General features: G+C 43.4%; 1 protein-coding gene across 1 annotated transcript; it reads right to left on the bottom strand.

Moving 5' to 3' along the window:
* Positions 1–1,108: 1,108 nt before the first annotated feature.
* On the bottom strand, positions 1,109–13,118 carry ZDHHC4 (zinc finger DHHC-type palmitoyltransferase 4). The gene is made up of 7 exons (XM_021680124.2): positions 13,045–13,118; positions 12,320–12,443; positions 11,417–11,490; positions 10,306–10,484; positions 8,420–8,545; positions 6,903–7,147; positions 1,109–1,468 (listed from the first exon to the last, which is right to left on the bottom strand). The coding sequence occupies exons 2-7, from the start codon at positions 12,434–12,436 to the stop codon at positions 1,178–1,180; spliced, it is 1,032 nt and encodes a 343-aa protein (XP_021535799.1). The 5' UTR covers positions 12,437–12,443; positions 13,045–13,118; the 3' UTR covers positions 1,109–1,177.
* Between the last annotated feature and the right edge of the window lie 5,739 nt (positions 13,119–18,857).

Genomic DNA, 18,857 nt, shown 5'->3' with positions numbered 1-18,857 from the left:
ACCTGGCGGCTCGGCCCGCCCGCGAGGAGAGAGGTGCGCCCCGCCCCCCAGGCCCCGCCCCCGGCCCCGCGACCGCCCTGGGACCTGGGGCCGAGCGCGTCCACAGTGGCCGAGCTGGGCTGCCACGCCCACCACCGAGCGCTCACTGGGCTGTGCGCTCCACCCGCCCGAGGCCGGCCGCGAAGCTCCCCTTGCTTCCTTTGCGCGGCGCTCCAAGTCTATTGATTTCACCGCGCTTTTCCACCTGTAACAGAGGCGTGGTGCTGCAGGGCCGTGGCTCAGGCCTCAGCAGGCCGGTAGGCCGGCAGGCCGTATCAAAGATTTTATCTAGTCTGGAACTCGGAGCTGCACTGACAAACGATGCCTCCCGACCCCCGGCCTCCAAGTTCTTGTCCCCCTATTCCCCGATCCCCACCAGTGCGGCTGGCCATGGGAATCATAGGTATCCTGTTCCTGAAAACTGCCCCCTCCTAAAAACCCTCACCGCTTTCTATGAAGCTCTTCTGCATCCATCTCTTTGCACTGAATTAACGGGGCAGTGGCAGGATGGGGACTCCGGGTGTTAGTTTGGAATTTTAAAAACAGGGCAGGAAAGACTTGAACATGGTCACAAGAGTCCAGAGCAGGGCAGGCAGAGGACCACAAGCACAAGACTGGGCCTTGTAAAAGGCCCATGCCGGCTACAAGGAGGGCCCGGGTGAGGGTGCTGGGCATGATTAAGTAGATGAAGAGCCAAGGCCTTACCCTGAGAGCGATGGAAAGGGCATCAAAGAGGGTGCAGCCAGGCACAACCCCACCTCACTGAGACTCTCCTGCACAGGGACACAGTCAAGGCCCCTCCTGTCAGAAGCCAAGAGTCTACAGTGGGAGACCAAGGTTAGCGGGAACCTCTGAGAAGTCATCTTTGATCCCCTTGGCACCAGGACTTGAGATATACTCTGTTCCAACAGGCTGAGGGAACAGAGGATGAACGAGGGGAATTTCTACCACAGGATCTAGCATGGCAGCTGCAAGGATCAGGCACCCCTTCCTTAACCACTGAAAGCCGATTTATAAACATGCAGAAGCCAGATAAAAAGACCCCCGAAACCAAAAAACACCACACCAATGCTTAGAAAGTAGTTATATGTATAAATAAATGTATACTATATTTAAGTGGCAGTAACACTTCCCATTCTTAGTTCTTCTTTCTCTCATAATGTGCAGTGGCAGGCAGGAAGATCTCCCTGAGGTTGCTCCAAAGCCCATGGGAGTGAATGTTCCGGTGGACCTGGGGCTCTGCTGATGGCGGCCGGGCCACGTGGGGGCAATGCTGACACCAGGCCCAGTCACCTCTGTACCACTCGTTAGTAGTCTGGTTGGTGGCAGCCAGGTACAAAGTAAAGCACAGGTAGCCCCCCAGGAGGAAGCTCAGCATGATGACAAAGCCCAGCATGAAGACAATCCTTGGGAAGGTCAGGAACAGGTACTGGGGGTAAAGAAAAAACAGCGTGTTAGGCAGCCAGGCTGGGACACAAGAAAGGGTCGCACCCCCCAGCCGCAGCCTGGTCTACAAACACGCAAGAGCTGCCCACCCAGCTCACGCACCTCCATACACATCTGACTGCCTAAACACAAAACAAAACCATAAACGGCCCTGACTAACAGCCCAGGAGGAAACCCGAATATGTACAAGAGTTTCAAGTGAGATAAATGAAACGTGTACATTGAAGGAAAAGGGAAAGGATACTCAGGAGGGGTGCTTTCCTAGTTAGCTGTTTGTAAAACAAAGACATAAATACAGATCTCAGTTCATGCATCAAAATAAAGTCCAGATGGACAGAGAAGATCAGTCTCTCTCTCAACACAACACGACCACAGAAATGCATGCACAAGAGTATTCACTGTCGTGACTTTAACAGCCCCTCTTCCTAAAAGAAACACGTTAAAAGTCCATTCATGAGGAAGAGTAAAACCCTGGGATAGTCACACTCTGGAATAATGAGCCAGTAAAAAGGGAGGTCAATTTCTACATACTGATTTGGAAAGACGCTGATAAAATATTGCTGGATGCGAAAGACAAGAGCCGAGAATCACAATGGCATCTTATTTGTGTAAAAACAAAAAGACTCCATGAAGGTGTGTGACTATATAAATGCACAGGAAAGAAGCCTGAAATGTACACACCAAACTACAGAAATAGTTGCCTCTGGGGAGTGAAGCTGTTGGGAGGGGGAGAACTCCCAGTTTTCCTCTCGTTTTTTTCTTTTGTTTTTTTAAGATTTTATTTATTTATTTGACAGAGAGAGACACAGCGAGAGAGGGAACACAATCAGGGGGAGTGGGAGAGGGAGAAGCAGGCTTCCCGCTGAGCAGGGAGCCTGATGCGGGCCTAGATCCCAGGACTCTGGGATCATGACCTGAGCCGAAGGCAGACGCTTAATGACTGAGCCACCCAGGCGCCCCCTTTTCATTTTTTTCTAAAGATGTTTTAAATTTTATGCTTCTTCCCCCCAGCTTTACTGAGATATAACTGACAGGACATTGTGAAAGTTTAAGGTGTACAACATGACATACAGCAAATGATCACAACAAGCTTAGTTAATACATCCATCACCACACATAGTTACAGTGTTTTTTTGTGATGAGAACTTTTAAAACCCACTCTCTTAGCAACTGTCAAGTACAGAACACAGTATTGTTAACTACAGTCTCAGGCTGTACATTACATCCCCAGGACTTACTCACCTTTCAAATATGAGTTAGTGCCTTTGACCACCTATGCCCACTTGCCCTGCTTCTCCGCCTTTTCATTTTAAACACTTCTGGACTGCTTGAATTTTTATGTTATTTTTTATAGTAAAGAAAATGAATTTTGAAAGAGGTCAGTATTTTTAAAAATACTTTATTTACTTGAGAGAGAGAGAGCACGAGTGGGGTGGGGCACAGGGAGAAGGAGAAGCAGACTCTCCACTGAGCAGGGAGCCCGACAAGGTGGGGCTTGATCCCAGGACCCTGAGATCATGACCTGAGCTGAAGGCAGATGCTTAACTGACTAAGCCACCCAGGCACCCCAAGAGTTCAGTATTTTTGAAAGTTAGGAGTAAGAGAGAAGTAGATGCATCTCTTGACAGGGGAGACTTTCTAACTGAAGTTACAAAGAAAAGAGATATCTGATGAGAAAGAATGTCTAAATTTTTTTATACAAAAAAGATACACAAATAAAAAACAAATATAAGAATGAACTATCATTATTATATGATCTCAAACCAAAAGTAATTCTAGTATCAAACAGGTAAACAGTTAAAGGACATAATTCATAAAAGATCTACAAATGACTGACAAGAAAAGTAATAGAAAGTAATGAAAGAAATATAATTTTTAAAAAGGATACACCGTATTTTCCTACCAAACTAGAAGCACCTGCTGCCACTGGGCATCCTCAATGTCTGCTCTGACGCAAAATGGAACACTGACAAATCACTCTAGGCACAAAGTTTTAAAAAGCAATCTGACAATATATATTAAAATAAAAAGATTTATAAATGTCAATAATCTCTGATACAGTACATATTTTTTTGGAATCTATCCTACAGAAAGTCCTAAGTACAAAAACAAAACCATATACACTGCAAAGGGGAAAATGTACTTTACCCATGGAGAGAGCTGGGTATCACTGGTCCTATGTTCTACATGATGGGAGGCAACATGAACTACACATCCCTACCCCGGAAGCATTCTTGACAAAAATAGTTAACCTGAATCTAATCAGGGCTCTAGAGCTAACTTCCAATTCACAGTAATATGAAGGAGTAGAGGAAAATCAGTTGACAGAAGTAGGAAAAAGGCAAACTTAGAACAAAGGACATTCTAAAAGACAACTAAACTACTAAATGTCAATTTCATGAAACTAAGTGGGGGCATTATTTTCGACAGAGAGACTAAAACGACAACATTCAAATGCAATGCCTAACAATGAAGTGGATTCTGGTTCAAGGAGGTAAAAAAGCTATAAAAGATACATTTGAAAAAAATGAAAAAAAAAAAAAAAAGAAACTGGGGAAATTTGAATATGGACTAGATGATTTATTATGCATTTATTACATATCTTATGTTTATTACATAGATTTATTATTACTTTTCTTAGGTGAGATAACGTAATTGTAGTTATGTAGGAGAAGGTTGACATTCTTTAAAAATGCATGCTCGGGGCGCCTGGGTGGCTCAGTCGTTAAGCGTCTGCCTTCAGCTCAGGTCATGATCCCAGAGTCCTGGGATCGAGCCCCGCATCGGGCTCCTTGCTCCGCAAGAAGCCTGCTTCTCCCTTTCCTACTCCCCCTGCTTGTGTTCCCTCTCTCGCTGTGTCTCTCTCTGTCAAATAAGTAAATAAAATCTTTAAAAAAAATAAAAATAAAAATAAAAAAAATAAAAAAAATAAAAATGCATGCTCAAGGGACGCCTGGGTGGCTCAGTCGGTTAAGCGTCTGCCTTCGGCTCAGGTCATGACCCCAGGGTCCTGGTATCGAGTCCCACATCGGGTTCCTTGCTCAGCAAGGAGCCTGCTTCTCCCTCTGCCTGCCTCTGTCTCTCTGATAAATAAATTAAATCTTAAAATAAAAATATTTTAAAAGAAATGCATGTTCAAGTATTTAGGGGCAAAGCAACATGATGTCTCCAATTTATGAGCCCAACATGGGACTTGGTCCCACAACCCTGAGATCACAACCTGAGCAGAAATCAAGAATCGGATACTTAACCAACTAAGCCACCCAGGCGCCCCATAATTGAAAAAAATTTTAAGAGCAAAACTACTCAAGGTTGAAACAACAAGGTTATCGCTACACACCTATCAGAATGGCTAAAATGAAAAATAGTGGTAACATTAAGTGCTGACAAGGATGCAGAGAAACCAGTACCTCTCCCATCACTGGTGAGGATCTAGAATGGTACAAGCACTCTGGAAAACGAGTATGGCGGTCCTTTCCAAGACCTAAAATGGACTTATTATCAACCCAATGATCATAGTGAAGAAAGATCATCACACAGGAACTTGTAAATGGGAATGTTCCATGCAGCCTTTTGCAGGGTCCTTCAAAGGGTGAATGGTTAAACAATGTGGAATACTATGCAGCAGTAAAAAGGAAGGAACCCTAGACCCATGCAACCACTCACATGGATCTCAAGGAAATTGCACTAGTGAAGAAACCAACCTCAAAAAGATACCCTATGATCCATTTACATAACAACTATGAAATAACATAGTAACAGAGGTGGAGGAGGGAACAGGGGTGCCAGGCATTAGGGATGTGGGGAGGAAGCTGTGGCCGTGAGGGGTAACACCAGGAAGTCTCTGACAACGGATAATGGAGCATGTTGACTGTAGCGGTGCTTGTACCCAGCTGCACACGTGACAAACTGCACAGAGCTATACACACACACACCACAAATAAACACATATGTAACTGGTGAAATCTGAACTGGCTCTGGGGATTGTGCCAATGTCAATTGCTTGGTTTTGGCCATGAGCTGTGATTGTATGGGGATGCTGGAAGGGGGAGGCACTTAAAAGCACATAGGCTTCCTGTGTGTTTCTTTGTAATCTCCTGTAAAACTGTGATTATTTCAAAATAAATTAAAAAAAAATACTGGCTTTAAGACTGTGTATTTTATCATATTAAGACAGTGTCCTTCCATTCCTATTTTCTGAGTGCTTTTATTAGAATGGATCTTGAATTCTGTGAAACATTTTTCAACATCTAGAAAAATAATCATGTCATGTTCTATTTAATAATGTTGTATAAAATATTAATCAATTTCCTAATATTGAACCAACCTTGCATTTATGGACTACATCCCACTTGTTCATGGCATTTTATTTTCTTTGAAACCAAAAGAAAAAACCACTCAAGAAGTAAGCAGTTACCTAAAATAGTGACTGCTCATAAGCTGCTTCCCATAAATGCAGTAGAAATCTTTTAGTCATCAAATGAGCTTTTAGAAGAACTCTACATTATTGTAAATTAATTTTGGCAAGGTGCCCAAACAATTCCATGAGCAAAGAAGGGTCTTTTCAACAAAAGATGCTGGGACATCTGGATAGCCACATACTAAAAGTATCAAGTTAGAGCCCAACCCTACAGCACATACAAAAATTGACTCAAAAGGGATCAAAGACCTAAATGTAAGAGCTAAATCTATAGAAACACTTAGAAGAATATATAAGTGTAAATCTTCATGACCTTTGTATTAGGCAATGGGTTCTTACATATAACACATATGGACGAACCTTGAATACATTATGCTAAGAAAAAGAAGGCAGTCCAAAAGGCCACAGATTGTACAATTCCATTTATGTGAAATGCCCAGAAAAGGCAAAATAAAAGACAGAAGGCAGATGAGTGGTTGCCAGGAAAGACAGGAATGGGGAATGACTGCTGATAGACAAGAGTTTATTTTGGGGGTGATGAAGTGTTCTGAAATTAGATGGTGGTGGAGGTTAAACAACTCTGAACCACTAGACTGTACACTTTAAAAGGATGAATTTTAGGGGCGCCTGGTTGGCTTAGCAGGAAGACCATGTGACTCTTGATCTTGGGGTCATGAGTTTAAGTCCCACGCTGAGTACAAAGATTACTAAAACAATAAATAAATAAACTTAAAAAGGATGAGTTTTATGGTATATGTATTATATATCAACTAAAAAAATTATATATTGGGGTGCCTGGTTGGCTCGTGTGCATGCACACGCTCTCTTTCTCTCAAATAAATAAAATCTTAATTAAAAATTTAAAAATTTAAAAATTATATGTTAATTTTTGAAAAAGGAACAGCTTCATCTTTTGACTAGGAAAATGTCCTTCCAATTTTGAAACCTGAAGTCAGAAACATACACCCTACAACGTAATTACCTGAATATTAATTACCTGAATAAGAAAGACAATGTCAATAACCTGGAAGTGTCCAAGGTCATCAACGTAAGTCTCCAGATACAAGTCAGACACCACCACCAACTGGACCAAAAACACAGAGCTCACGATGGCCATGGTGGCAGCTGAGGCCGTCAATGTCAAGAGGTAGAGGAGGAAGTACCTGGCGTTCCAGGCCCCGATACAGTTGTTCACCCAAACACAGTGATGGTCAAAGCGGTGCACACACCTGTTACACACACCTGCACAGAAAGGGGAAAGCCACAAGCCTGACTTAGTCCTTGATGGAACAATGAGACCAAGCACATCTGTGGAGATTTTCACAAACTCTTGGCAGTATGAGCTGAAAGAAATGGCAGCTGCTATCACCGAGCCATTACAACTGCAGGGTCCAGTACAAGTGGCCACGAGCCACAGGTGGGTATCAAGCCCTTGAAATGTGGCTACAAGAAAAATTTGAAAGAATACTCTGTTGATACTGATAAAATCAGGGTAGTTTTTCGATTCATGCAATGCTCCTTTAAGTTCGATTATGAGCAATACTTGAACAGACATAATTTTAAAACTGATGCTTTAAAGTCAAATCAATTCTTCTGATAAAGGTGAACCATATGTGGGCATTAAAGGACAATGATTTTTGGTACTGGTTCAGTTATTAAAAAACGTTTAAGAATTTCTGGAATAACTTGGGTATGTGAATCTGCTCTTCCAACTGCAAGTTTTGTGAAATCTAAATATAGATCAAGTATTTCCAAGGAAAATTTAGTGTCTCAACTGAGATGTGCTGTAAATGGAAAATATATCCCAGATTTCAAAGACTTAGTAAGAAAGAGAGAATATAAACTATCCATGAATGGTTTTTTATATTGACTACACATTAAAATATTTTAGATATGTTAGGTTAAATAAAATATATCATTAAATTTAATGTTCCTTCATTTTACTTTTGTAATGTGGCTACTAGAAAATTTAAATCACATATGTGGCTCACATTATATTTTTGTTGGACAGCACTCGTCTAGAATCTTGGTTATTTCCCACAAGAGTAGGCTCTGCCACGACTGAAATCTGCAAACACAACAGCCCACAGAAATTCCTGTTGGGCAACATGGCCTGCCACGTGGCAAAGGAAGGGCTGTTATGCCCAGGGCTGAGTTGCCCACTATACAAGAACATTAAGAACCTCACCTCCAGGGCCGCCTGGGTGGTTCAGTCGGTTAAGCGTCTGCCTTCGGCTCAGGTCATGATCTCAGGGTCCTGCGTTGGGCTTCCTGCTCAGCAGGAAGTCAGCTTCACCCTCTCCCTCTGCCCCTCCCCGCACTCCTTCTCTCTCTCTCTAATAAATAAAATAAATTAAATTAAAAAAAAGAGCTCTCTGGCCTCTACGAGCAGTGGCTGCCCCCTGTCTGGGAGACAAATGACCCTGCTTCTGGATTTCTGTAACATTCCCTTACTACAAGGCCCACATGTCTGCCATACAAGGACAGAGCTGGAGGCACCAAAGCCAAACTTACTGCAGTGCTTGGATCGCGCCGGTTTCCTTAAATTGCAAGTCGAGCACTTCATATTCTTTGAGAACATCACTTCATCGAATTCATAAACTTGAAGAAATAATAACTCGTTTGCTTTTGTTATGGTACCTGAAAAACATAAGGACAAATGTCGGTTTCAAGCAATCCGGTGGACTGAACGTTCACAAAATCTGTCCTGAAAAAGTGCAACTAAAACTTGCCATGTTTAATATTCTAAACAACTCATTTAAAAATAAACAGCTTTACTGAGATACAATTCATAAGCCCAATTCACCCATTTAAAGTGCACAATTCAATAGTTTGTAGTACATTCACAGAGTTAGGCAACCATCACTGCAATCAATTTTAGAACATTTTTATCACTTCAGAAAGAAACCCTTAGCAGTCACCCCCCATTTCTCTCGAATCCCAGCCCTTGGCAATCATTAATCTATTTTCTGTCTCCATGCATTTGCCTTGTTTGGATATTTCTTATAAATGGAATCATACAACTTGTGGTCTTTTGTATCTGCCTTCTTTCACTTAGCATAGTTTTTCAAGGTTCCTCTATGTTCTAGCACATATCACTCCTTCGTTCCTTCCTGTTGCCAAATACTGTTCCATTGAATAGGCACATCACATTCACCTATTCGTCAGTTGATGGGCAGCTGGTGCTTCAAGGATAGAAAAGCTTAAAAGTAAAGGCATGGAAAAAAGATACCAAGCAAACATGAATCAAAAAAAGGGTAACGGGCACCTGGGTGGCTCAGTCGGTTAAGCATCCGACTCCTGATACCAGCTCAGATCATGGTCTCAAGGTTGTGAGATCGAGCCTTGCGTTCAGCTCTGTGCTGGGCATTGAGCCTGCTTAAGATCCTCTCTCTCCCTCTCCTTCACCCTTTCCACTTCTTCCCCAACCCTCTCTCCCTCTTAAAAAAAAAAGTGTAATAATATTAACATCAGACAAAAGAGAATTGAGAGCAAAGAGCATTACTAGTGACAAAGAGGCTCATTATATTTTGAAAAAGATTCAAGGAGAAGAGAATACCAATTCTAAACTTGAATGCATGTAATACAAATATATACATAACTATTATATACACCTACACATACATACACATATAAAATAGCTTCAAAATAAGTAAAGCCAAAACTGACTAAAAGGATGGGCGCCTGGGTGGCTCAGTTGGTTAAGCGACTGCTTTCGGCTCAGGTCATGATCCTGGAGTCCCGGGATCGAGTCCCGCATCGGGCTCCCTGCTCAGCAGGGAGCCTGCTTCTCCCTCTGACCCTCCCCCCTTATGTGCTCTCTCTCTCTCATTCTCTCTGTCTCAAATAAATAAATAAAATCTTTAAAAAAAAAAAAAAACTGACTAAAAGGAGAAACCTCAAATCTATCATCAGAATGAGATAACATACCTCTCTCAGTTATTGTAAACAAAAAAATTAGGGTGAATATAAAAGATTTGAACATAATTAACAAACTTAATTTAATGGACTCACATGCTGTTTACACCCAAGAACTAAAAAATATATACTTCCAAGCCCACACAGATCACTTAAAAAACAACACATAACCGGGCATGATGCAAGTATCAATAAAATTTTTGAAAGAAACAGTGCCATAGAGACCACAAACTCTCTATATAACACAATTAGTGAAAGCATCAAAAAATAAACTAAAAAAGTATATAGAAAATTTTAAGCAGTTTTAAATAAGCCATGGGTCAAAGAAGAAAAAAATAAAATTAGAAGACAATCACAATGAGAAGACGGTAACACCGCATATCACATCTTTTACAAAGTCCCCAGGGGGATCACTAGTCTGTAACACTGTAAGACGGACGGTTGAGTTGTTGCCAGTCTCCATACTAAGAGCCTCAACTTACCAGGGTTGCTCACACAGCTGAGAATGAAAAACACGAGGTTTACAATCAGCAGCAGATAGGGCAGAAGAAGGAAATGCAAGGAGAACTCCAGCTCTTGACAGTAGTCAAATATTTCCCAGGTGTATTCACTGTAAACCATCCCTTGCAAGATGAGGTGCAGGAGAATGAAGGTGTGGTTTCTGAAAGGAAAACGGCACGTAGCTTGTTCACAAGGCCTTCTCCAAAAAGAAATCATGTCATACTAAAGTTAACCCAGGGCCAACCACTTCCTTTGGGCTTGAGATAATAGCAAGAATTACGTAAGAGACAATATGAGACAGTTCTCACAGTGCCTCGAAATACTCAGTACTCAAAAGATATTATCTATTATTATTAACTTTATTTTTTAGGATTTTAATTATTCCGAGAGAGAGCACAAGCGCATAAGAGCAGGGGGAGGGGCAGAGGGAGAGAGAGAATCTCAAGCAGACTCCACGCTGAGCCAGGAGCTCAAAGTGGGGTTCAATCCCACAACCCCAAGATCATGACCTGAACCGAAATCAAGAGCTGAATGGCTCAACCGAATGAGCCACCCAGGTGCCCCTATTAACTTTTTTGGGGATTGAGGTATCAGGATATATCTCTTTTTATAGAAATGCATGTAATATTGCCACTCTTTAAATATTTCTGTGAAAACTCCAGAAATAAAAGGCAGATTATTTATGAGCAGAGGTCCTGAACCCAGGACTCTTGATCCTTTCCAGCCTCCTTCCCCGAACTACGGCTGGAAACCAACAAGGAGCATCCTGAAGCTAGGGGACAGCAACAATTAATAATCAAAACAGAAAAGAAGATAATATTTATATTTTTATTATTTTTTTAAAGATTTTATTTATTTATTGAGAGAGGGGGGCGGAGAGAGAGAGTGCACGAGCAGGGGAAGGGGCGGAAAAGAGGGAGAGAGAGAATCTTAAGCAGGCCCCATGCCCGGCAAGGAGCCCGACTTGGGAGTCAATCTCATGACCCTGAGATCACAACCTGAGCCGAAACCAAGAGTTTGGTCACTTAACCGACTGAGCCACCCCGGACGCCCCAAAAAGAAGATAGTATTTAAACTCTGAAATATAAATACCGTGTATGGAAGAGATAATGAAGCAATTTTAGCACTGCTCTCTGAAGGCATTCTGGAATTATATAGGAAATTATCTAAAACAAAAGAGAAGGATTCAATGTCATTTCTCATTCCCCCCACTCCCAAACAAATTAGATGCTTCACTTTAGCTGGAGATCCTGGGGATTTGTGTTTCTGCATACGGGCAGAGAAGAGATTTAAGAGAGAATAAAATGCAGGGTTTCCCTCAGCTAGTCTTCCTTTGATACCAGCTCCTCCCTTTCCACCCTAGCTCCAAAGAAAGCACCATGTCAGGGTCTTCAGGCAAAGGGAGGAGAGCAGAGGGGCTGGATTAGGTAATGTTAATGTGAACTCCACTCCTTTCCCTGCCTTGGGTTCAATCCTAGGTTCCAGAGTCCATCTGCAATCACTGGGCATTAGCCCAGGTCACTCCCAAGTCCACCCTTCCCAAAGGCTGCTGACCCCAATTCTGCTCACTTTGACCCCTGAAGGAGTGTGGGCAGCCTGATGCTCAGCTCCCTAGTCGTACAGCCCCCCGTTCCACCCATCAGGCCCCTCCAGGCAGACATTGAGGTATCAGGATACATCTCTTTTTATAGAAATGCATGTAATATTGCCACTCTTTAAATATTTCTGTGAAATATTTTCATCCAGGCCCAAGTACAGGCATCAAATTCAAAGAAAAAATAGCCAACCTTGAGAATGTTATCTTCTCTCAAAGCAAATCACAAGATTACTTTCAACATTAACAAAAAACAGAGACTTCTGAATGTACCATAACTACCATAAACGAAAGAAGTGAACAAATAATAAAAATGGCATCTCTTTTTTGTTCCGTCAGGGAACTGATGAGCCTTTTAGACTGGTGGTAGTCAAAATCCAGTGGTCTCTAAGCATCATTACCTGTGCTCCCCCTCTGACCAGGCCTTTCAGGTAATGGGTTTTTGAGCAGATGCATATCGTAACAACACCAATGAGCACCAAAGCCAGGTAGAACAAGAAGAGAACCAAGAAGTCCATCCTGGTGCTACAAAGAAACAGAAAGAGTGTGACTACTACTGAGGGATGTGTTCCATGGTGCGTATTCTCAGACATCAACTCCGTAAACAGCTCCCCAAACAGAATTCATCAGCCCTTATGCACACACTGCTTTGCGCTGAGGCCTCCCAGATGGTCCTGAGTTCTCTCTCCTTCAAGAGTTTCCTAATCAAACCACTGTGATTTATTTAGGGCATCTCCTGCCTGCAAATTCCAAAAATTTAAAATGGAAAATACGCAAAATGCATACATCTTCCCTCCCACCAGCAACAAATCATCTTTGTACTTACTTAAATATAAACCCCGGTAGATACTGATACAGAATGTACCCAAAAGAATCTGCTGACAATGCTACTGGAACAAGCATCCCCCAGAGGCAGTGGGGGGGCGGGGGGGAGGGAGGGACTCACTCCCACAACAATCGTGGATCACCCACGGGGATCAGAGTCAACACACAGGTCTGTATTAACTGGAAACAGTTACTTTTGGCCTTGGCAGATAGGATTCCGGGCCGGACTTCCAACTGAGATAACCAAACTACAAACTATTCACGAGATAAGACAGAGGAAACAAAGAGCAGCAATTCTCACGAGGTGATTCAGGGTCCCCAGCCTACGTATTTCTCGTTTGGATAATTTTCTACCGGCAGCTCGGGCATTCCTCCTCCCAACATTCACGGAGAATTCAAACGGCATCTCCTCCTGTGCAGCGGCGTGTGCCTGGCACAGCGGGTGCCTCCCAAAGCTGCAGGAGGCATGGTTCTTCTAGAAGGCTGGATCTGGCTGCAGAGACATCGATAAAACACTCATACAATAAAACAGGGTGGGAGTCAGGGGCGGTATAAATTGTGAAAAATAATTTGAAAGTTGGGGGATGCTGAGATCCCGCGGGGTGAACGGGGTTATAGGATTTCGGGAGGAAAAGCTAACGGGGAAGATTAAGCCAGGAGCTTGGGGTCCCAGTTCCTATCACTAATCCGTGAGGTGCCCACGCTGGCCACCAGACAGAAAGGCTTATCCGAGGCCACACCATCTGAGGGTCCCGGCGGATGGGCCTCGCCGGAGCTTTCCCCGGGGGCCGGGACCCTGGGTGGGGGACGGGGTGCAGAAGGCGCAGAGGGGATAGATACGGTGGGTGCCTGAGCACCCGGCGGGGTGGAGGTGGGGCTGCGACGCCACCCCCTCCCCCCACACACACACACGCAAGGTGGAAGGGCGGATCAGACAAGGAGACAGACGCCCCTGGGCCGGTGGGTGCCAAAAAAAAAACCCTCGGAGGCGGCCTTACCGCCGGGATGGCCAACCGCCAGCCACTCCGAGGCGCCGCCTTCAGGGCGCTTCTTTAGACTTCCGGCGGGCCTGTGACGATAGCACGCGACGCTGGCAGCCAGGCCGGCTTCCGGCGGAAAGGGCGGGCGGAAGGGCGGGCGGCAGCTGGGGGCGGGGTCGCGGCTGGTGGTCGCGGCTGGTGGTCGCGCTCTGCTGGTGTCTCTGGCTCCGCGCCTTGGCAGCTACAGAAGGGGTGGTCGGGTCTGGGGGCCGAAAATCGAGCCTTGCAGCACAGTTGCCAGAAAATCTTACAAAAAGACCGTCCTAAGTCAGTGCGGGCGTTGTAAAGCGGGCCGAGCCAAGCGGGGAGCCCGGCTGGCCCATGGCTGGACACTTGGGGCTCCTATACTGAGTCTTCGCGATGGGCAGGAGTTGCTTTGCTTTCTGCTAACCACAAGGTTGGGATCCGTCCGACCGGTTCCAGTGTCTTTGCTCCTGCTGTCTCGGAACAGCTCTGAACATCCCGCCCCTGGGAACAGTGACAATTGCTTGACTCCAAACCTGGAGGATAAGAAGGAAGGCTGTTTAATGATAGTTGAACCTGGGGTGAGAAGAGCTGCTTCCAAACATAGCATTGAGAAGTCCCCTGTGGGGTGTTCCTTTGCTCCGAACACCTCTGAATCCGCGGAGACCAGTCTATTCTTGATGCCTCTGAAAATCTATCAGGCTTGTCTTCCCTTTGAGGGGAACCGTCTGATCTCCAAACACTGGCTTTCAAGCTCTTCTCTTTTTTTGTCTTTGCGACCTACCCCAGCTTCTTGATTCCTTCTCTTTTTCCTTTTTAAGAAACTTACAAGCTGGGCGCCTTCTGGTACATGGTGTGCAAAGCCTTCATGAACTCGTGGACACAGAATTGAAAAAACAAAAGCCTGAAATCAGAAGCTGTGAGGCCACCAGAGAAGACTGTGGTTATGGATGGAACCTCATCCCACATCCAGAGTGGGCTGGATCACATCAGTGTCTCCAGCTGACTCATCACCCTGCTGATTAATTCTGAGCTGGTGGTTAAGTATTTTGGGTTACTTTTTTTTGGCTCATAAATGCAGAACTTTATTTTTATCCCCATTCATTTTTCTCCGGATGGTTTCAGTTGAGACTTAACTTTGAATCTGGGTTTGATCACCTATGGCATTTTGTGCTGGGTTGTCTAATTGTTTTTAAATGTACACAAGTACTACAACACTATGTTCTTGTAAAAAAAAAAAATCAAATTATACAAAACAGTTCCTTGGACACCATCCCCAAATCCCAGTCCCTTGACAAAATTAATCACTTATTTACTATGTGTCCTTCCAAAATTCTTTTATACATTTATTCATAAATATTCAACAAATATATACTGAGTACCCAGTGTATGCCAGGCACTATTCTAGGCATGGGGAATACAGCAATAAAACAGAAAAATTCCTGAACTTTATAGTTTACATTCTAGTGTATATATACAAATATATAATTTGTTGTTGTTTGCAGAAATGGCATCACACATAGTGGTCCTCCATCTTCCTTTTTTGTTTTTTTCTTTTTCAGTCTTGGTGATCTTTCCACATGTGTATCTACTATATTGTTTTTACCTCATTATAGACATTTCATTACATAGCTGAGCCACAGCTCATCTGCCAGGGCCCCACATTCCACTGCCTACAGGGGCTCTGCAGGTAGTAAGTAAAGTGACAACGTGGAGCAGATGTATCTTGTTGTGAGCACAAATAGCTATTTCCCCAGACCACAGGATTGTTAACTTGAATTCCAGTGTTTTTTGTGTTTTTTTTAAAGATTTTATTTTAGAGACAGAAAGAGCAAGCAAGTGAGGGGAGAGGCAGAGGGAGAGAGAGAATCTCAAGCATACTTCAAGCTGATAGAACCCGACGCGGGGCCCCGAGATCATGACCTGAGCTGAAACCAAGAGAGGGACACTCAACCAACTGAGCCACCCAGGCACCCTTTGAATCCCAGTGTTTTAAGAGTATTTGAAAATCTGGATTTTTATAACGTAAATCTAATTTTTGTAATGTTGGCAACTAATCCAGGATTCTTAATTTAATTTTATTTTTTAAAGATTTTATTTATTTGACAGAGACACAGCGAGAGAGGGAACACAAGCAGGGGGAGTGGGAGAGGGAGAGGCAGGCTTCCCGCGGAGCAGGGAGCCCGATGCGGGGCTCAATCCCAGGACCCTGGGATCCTGACCTGAGCCGAAGGCAGACGCTTAACAACTGAGCCACCCCGGCGCCCCTAATCCAGGATTTTAAAACACTGTTCAGACTAAGCAGAACATACCTGCAGGACAGATTTAGCCCAAGGGCCCAGTTTGCATTGTTACTGTTCTATTGCTCAACATTTAAGTTCATTTCAGTTTTTGCTATTACAAACAATGCTGCAGTGGAAATACCTGAATGAGGTTCATTATACACAAGTAGGTGTATTTTTCTAGGGCAGCCACATGATGTAGAATTCCCGAGCCAAAGAACATATAGGCATTTTAATTTTAATAAATACTATTAAATTGCTCTTCAGCCACAAATATCTGAGCGAGTCTGTCTCTCCAAACCCTTGCCAACATTTAATAGATCAGTTCCTTTAGTATTTACCATTCTGATGGATGAAATGACATTTTATTTATTTATTTGCTTAACAGACATTTACATAGTGATACCTGTGTTCCAGGTACTGTTCTAAGCACTTAAAAATTTTTTTAAGTATTTATCATTTAATCTTTATAGGAACTCAGTGAGATAAGTATTATTATTATTATTATTATACCACTTTTATAGATGAGGAAATAGAGGCACAGAGAAGTTATATAATTTTCCTAGGGACATAGAGCTAGAAAGTATTAGAGCCATGATTCAAACTCAGACCACTGGACTAAGACTCAGTTGGTGTTCTCAATTACTGTGCTGGGCTATCTTAATTACCACTGGCCAGTTCCTAGTGATGAACATCTTATGTGTTTATTGGCCAATTATCTTTCCTCTATTGTGAGTTGCTTACAATTATCCTTTGCCGTTTTTATTGGAGTTGTTTACCATTTTCTTGCTGCTTTCCAGTACTTACTTACATATTTTATGTATTTGTTAAGGTACGGGCTAGCTGCTTCTCTTAGTTTAGGTACCCCCCTCCCCCCATAAAAGCAAACTCCAAGACAAGGATTTGGTATAAATAGCTTGTTTTTGGAGATATTCCCAGGAAACAGGGTGAGGGATTGGGAAAGTGAGAGAAGAGTAGAAAGCCAAGAAAGCAGATGTTGATGATTATAGGTGGCCGTTTGGGGCTCAGTCCCACCAGGGATCCTCTGAGAGGCTCCATAGACTATGCCTCAGAATTGTTCCACTGAGAGACAAAGCAGCAGGGGTCTTCGCCCAACCACTTCTGGGGCAGTAACTCCCTGGTCTTTCTGGCCTGCCCACACAGAGGCCAGCCCAGCCCCAAGCCGAGAACCGTCTCAGGCAGAGTCAGGAAACCATCAGCATGTACAGGTAACCTCTCTGGTGGGCTGTGGGGATATAGGCAGAACACCTACCATGTCTGTATGCTGTTGTAACAGAGAGATCCCCAAACATGATGGCTTTGATAGGAAAGAAGTTTATAGTCCAGAGGTAGTTGGCAGTCCAGCAGCAGTAGGCAGTTCTGTTCCAGGAGATCCACAAGATCACATGAGGACCCAGATTCTTCCTATCTTGTTCTCCACCACTAGGCACAAATTCCCAAACTTTCTCTGTACACAGCACCCTTAAGTGTCTTAGAAATTTTTTCACAGCTCCTCGGCCAAAAGAATAACAATCCCTTCTATTAAATAAGGAGCTCTAAACAGTTTCATAAATATTTATGCCCTAACAACTTAGCACCCCTGGCACAATTTATCAAACTTTAAAATCAGATTGGAAACAACATTCTCATTTCTTGCTCAACCTAGATATTCCAGTGGCAATTGCTTCCTAAATACATCCTCTCAAAGATGTGCTGTCAGGAATTTAGTGATCTCACGTTGAAAATGTGAACTAGTTCAAGCTATCATGCCATGTACGACACAGATGTAGCTTCATTTCCTCAAACTGTTAAGATATCCCGCTGCTCCCCTCTGAGTTCTCTGCAGCGCGCCCGGGCACTTTGTACACAGTTTGGAGTCACAACACTAGGATGGTATCCTTGCCCCAAGGTCAACACCTTCGAGCCGCTGAGAAAGCAGAAAGAAGGAAAGGAAAGAAAGGCTGTTTACCCTTGAAAATGGAACTTGTAGGTTGTACTTAGCTTTTCCTGCTCAGATCCCACCTGCAGGACCTTAGTCACATGGCCAAAGGGGAGCCGGGAAATGTAGCCTCTGGCTGTGTTGCCCTGTGTTCAGCTAACACTTGGTAGGTTGTTATTACTAAAAGGTAGAAATAGATATTCTCTATCACATTCTGAATATTAATCCTTTGTCTCTGACATGAATTCCAGATATTTTCTTCCATACATTACATATCTGTTAACTTGGCTCATGGTGTCTTTGTCATACAGAGATTTTAAATTCTGAAATACATTTATCAGCCTTTTCTTTTGTGGCTTTTAAAAAAATCTTACTTAAAAAGGTATTCTTTACTCCAAAATTACACACACAGATACACACAAATTCACAAATATATTCTCCAATATTTTCTTCTAGTTGATTTATACTTTTATCTTTAATTCATCTGGAATTTCTCCCTGTGATGGCTGAGATCATTTCAGAAGGTGGGGGGCACCTGGGTGGCTCAGTTGTTGGGAGTCTGCCTTCGGCTCAGGTCATGATCCCAGGATCCTGGGATCAAGCGCCGCATCGGGCTCCCTGCTCAGCGTGAAGCCTGCTTCTCCCTCCCCCACCCCCCCTGCTTGTGTTCCTGCTCTCGCTATGTCTCTCTCTGTCAAATAAATAAATAAAATATTTTTAAAAAATAAAAAATAAAGAAGGGAAGGGGGACACTTAAAGTATGTAGCCAAGGCATGTATTTATCAAATTCTCAACTGCCTTCTAACTCACATCCCAGCTTGTCATGACTCTCTTGTGCACATACATGGTTCAATGGACACTGAGGTTTCCTACTCAACATGTAAGCCAC

The sequence above is a fragment of the Neomonachus schauinslandi genome, chromosome 5, assembly GCF_002201575.2.
Source record: "Neomonachus schauinslandi chromosome 5, ASM220157v2, whole genome shotgun sequence".
NCBI lineage: Eukaryota > Metazoa > Chordata > Mammalia > Carnivora > Phocidae > Neomonachus > Neomonachus schauinslandi.
This window is presented reverse-complemented; position numbering and strand designations above follow the sequence as displayed.